The 3,906-nt window shown below is 45.0% G+C and overlaps 1 protein-coding gene across 1 annotated transcript; it reads right to left on the reverse strand.

Moving 5' to 3' along the window:
- Positions 1-263: 263 nt before the first annotated feature.
- On the reverse strand, positions 264-1,065 carry LOC306936356 (large ribosomal subunit protein uL16-like). The gene has a single exon (XM_079519849.1). The coding sequence runs from the start codon at positions 982-984 to the stop codon at positions 334-336; it is 651 nt and encodes a 216-aa protein (XP_079375975.1). The 5' UTR covers positions 985-1,065; the 3' UTR covers positions 264-333.
- Between the last annotated feature and the right edge of the window lie 2,841 nt (positions 1,066-3,906).

Consider the following 3,906-nt stretch of genomic DNA (forward strand, 5'->3'; position numbering starts at 1 on the left):
TTGCTGGCCACCACTTGCTGACATTACTATAGTTGAGAACATGAAGGCGCTTATTGAAATGTTTAATCTGATTGACGGAGAAGAACATTTCCTGGCTGGAGTGGAGACTTGCACTTGGAATAATAAAACCTTGCTTGTTAAAAATGATTTCACTCTCTTTTACACCTACAGTATGAAGTGACATTGCTGTACACAGTACAGTACTTCAACATACGAAAAGAACATTTAACTTCAATAATACAATGAACAAGCAAACAAGTAAATTTGAAATTAACTGAACTTTATTTTATTTAAATACTTCAGAATCATTTTTTTCAGAAGGTTTGTAGAGCTCTACTTCTTGCCATGAATGAACTTCCAGCGAGCCAGAGGGCCCGAGTTGGAGATATACTTGACGCCGCAGCCGTCGGGAACCACACGCTTCTCGGCCAGCATCCCGTCGAAGTCGGACGCGTTGAACTTGGTGAAGCCGTACTTCTTGGAGATGTGGATCTTCTGGCGTCCGGGGAACTTGAACTTGGCCCTGCGCAGGGCCTCGATCGTGTGCTCCCGGTTCGTCGCCTTGGTGCGCACGGACATGATCACTTGACCGATGCGCACGCGGGCCACTGTGCCCAGGGGCTTTCCAAAGGCGCCACGCATGCCCGTCTGGAGCCTGTCGGCACCGGCGCACGACAGCATCTTGTTGATGCGGACGACGTGGAAGGGGTGCACGCGAATGCGGATGTGGAATCCGTCCTTGCCGCAGGTCTTCACCATGTACTTGTTGGCGCAGATGCGCGCCGCCTCCAGCGCCTCCGATGACAGCTGCTCGTACTCGTCGGAGACCATGTGGGCGCATAGCGGGAACTCCTCCACATTGGCCTTCTTCCTGCCCAGGTCGAAGATCCGGATCTTGGGGTCGGGGACGCCCCGGCAGAAGCGGGACTTGGGGTAAGGCTTGTTCTTGCAGTACCTGTAGCAGCGGGCTGGTCGGCGACCCATGACTACTGTGGATCTGTGAAAAACGAGGAACAGGACACGTTATTTAGTGTTGCTTGGCTCGGTCAGCAGCGGTTTATTACTGACTCAATATATATAAACATTAATTTGCATTAAATATCAAAATAATAACAGACATCTTACTTCACAATAGCTTCAAAAATACAAAATACAATAAACCAAATAAATCAAAAATAAACTGTATCCTTCCATAAAACCAAAAATGAAGTGCACAATGATAACCCTTTTGACATAATATCCAATCTGTATTCAGGCTCATACATACTCCAGTTTTTGGTGATAGGTGATAGCTGATCACCTAAAACGGTGATAAGAGTTGAGGCCATCATACTCGCGGTGATGTCCTTAAGGATTGACCCCGCCTCCCTGTGGTTTACATGCGACGTGGACCAATCAGTGAACGGGGTGATAGCTCCAGAGTGAAAAGACTTGTCTGATAACCTCGCCTCAGAGGTGGTGCAGAGCCTTAGAAAAGACAGAGTTCTGCAAACTCCGTTGACTTCATGGGGCCTGCGTAATGGCGGCATCTAGCGCTACTGGGGACGCCAATTAGGGACAGTTCCTGCGCCGGATGTTGACAGACTGCATGGATCCACATGGCTCCGTCTTTTTGGCAAATCTAGAACTTCCTGTTTGAGAGCTAGCAAATTTAAATACCTTTTAATTAATCATTGCTAATATAACAGTGTACACTTTCAATGGAAAGAAAAAGGCATACAGTTTACAACTTTTTTACGTTATTTAATTACTTATTTTTACACAGAAACATAATGTGTGTCTTCACCATAACTGTAATGTAATAATAATACTAATAATGTAATGTAATAATTATTTAATTTACGATGCTTTTTATTCCGGATGTCTTAAATTTGCTAGCTCTCAAACGGGAAGTTCTAGATTTGCTAAAAAGACGGAGAGCCTGATTAGGGACAGCCTGGGGTCCCTAATCAGGCTCTCCATGAGAGCGCAGCTGTGCGCCCGAGCGCTTCCGGGATCACGTGACCGGGCTGTTCTGTGCCCCCTAAATAACGCACCTCTTCTATTATATGGCTCTGAGGTGGTGGAAAGCCTGGTCTGTTTCAAAAGTCCGTATGATCCGGTCGGGAGCAGATATCGTTACGTCATGTTGTAGTATTGTTTTGTAGTCGACAGGCAGGAACAACAGGCGGCGACTTCCTTTTCCCTCAAACCGATTTGTCTCAATAAAAGCTCTCGTAGCCTGTAGCTTTTATTGAGAAAAATCGGTTTGAGGGAAAAGATAGTTGCCGCCTGTTGTTCCTGCCTGTCGACTATCATCCGCTCCCAACAGGATCATATACCCAAATTAAATGGTGCCCAGGCTAACTAAAAACAGAGAGATGGGTCTGTGTCCGCGGTGACAGCTGATCATCACCGCGACTGACGTAATGGTGTAGTTTTCCAACCCTTTAAAAACTACACCGCGGTGATAAGCCATCACCAAAAACTGGAGTATGTATGAGCCTTTTACTCTCAACATACAAACTTAATACTGTAGTCAGAACACTCAGATTCCATTTATCATAAGAATACATTTCCTAAATCTAATACTCTTTCAAAATAACACGTTCAGGCACGCACGTGCACGCGGTGGTAACAGTGTAAAACTACTTGGCAGCAGCCATTATTCAACGCAATCAACACAATAAAACTACTGGTCCAAACTCACTTCAAGTACACTCAAAACGTTACTAAACATGTCACTGACAGTTCACAGTAGTTTCAACATCATTAGGAATGTTTAGATATGGTTTTCATACCTGTGAACAACGAGGAACAGGACACGTTATTTAGTGTTGCTTGGCTCGGGCATAAAAGGAAGGAGGGCTCGGTCAGCAGCGGTTTATTACTAACTGCGCATGCGTGGGACTATAGGCAGTTCCTGTTCCTCTATGATTCACAGTAGCGCAGGAGCGCCATCTATTGACTAGGAAGTCTAATAAGATGTGGCATCTCATAAGAAAAGTGTCAATAATGTTAGAATAGTTCTAATAAATCTTAAAAAATGGGGGGGGTGTATGTTTTAGTGCCAAACTATAATATAGGCTATTTCTGAACCCTCTACATATACATATACTGATGACATCAGGACATCCGTGTTGTTCCACTTTGTTGATCTGTGAATGAGAGAGAGAGAGAGAGAGAGAGAGAAAGAGAGAGAGAGAGAGAGAGATAGAGAGAGAAGTAGAGCAAGGATAGAGCGAGTCAGGGAAATACAAGGAGAGGGAGCATCACCGCAGTTGTAGGAAAGCCCTCTGTGATTGACCAGTATAGTGTAAGACAGCTGGTTCCTAATCTTTTTCATGTCAAGGACCCCCAAATTGACAATTAGTCTGCGGACCCCCATTTGAAAAGATACTAGAGCGGTGCCCGTGGGGCCTCTACAGTGGTGCCCGTTGGGCACTGGCCTACTTGGAACGATGCAAGTTGGAAATGCATCCCCCACCCAGATATATATGCTCATATATGGAGTTATTTGTCAGGCATGCCCAAATATGGAGTCTATGCACACGTCAGAAACAGAAAGTCAGAACAGGCCAGCTCACCGTGACACACGGTCTATGACTTGGCCATCTGAAGTTCTGAACCCATGGGTACAGATTAATTTACCTATGTCACTCATGGTTCACGGAAGTCATTTCTCTATGGAGAATAACATTGGGTCATGTCTCATATAAGATTTGTTTTTTCTAGTGAAAATTCAGTAGCCCCATATGTGCCCTCTCCCTACGCTCATTCCGGAGCTACAGAATGAGCGTAGGGAGAGGGCACATATGGGGCTAACTAATTCAGCAGCAGTAACATTAGCGTTTCCTCTCAGTCAGTTGATTCTTAATATCCATATGAGTGAAACGGCCAGGATGATTTGTGTATTTTTCAAACACT

The sequence above is a fragment of the Electrona antarctica genome, assembly GCF_951216825.1.
Source record: "Electrona antarctica genome assembly, chromosome: 14".
NCBI classification, from domain to species: domain Eukaryota; kingdom Metazoa; phylum Chordata; class Actinopteri; order Myctophiformes; family Myctophidae; genus Electrona; species Electrona antarctica.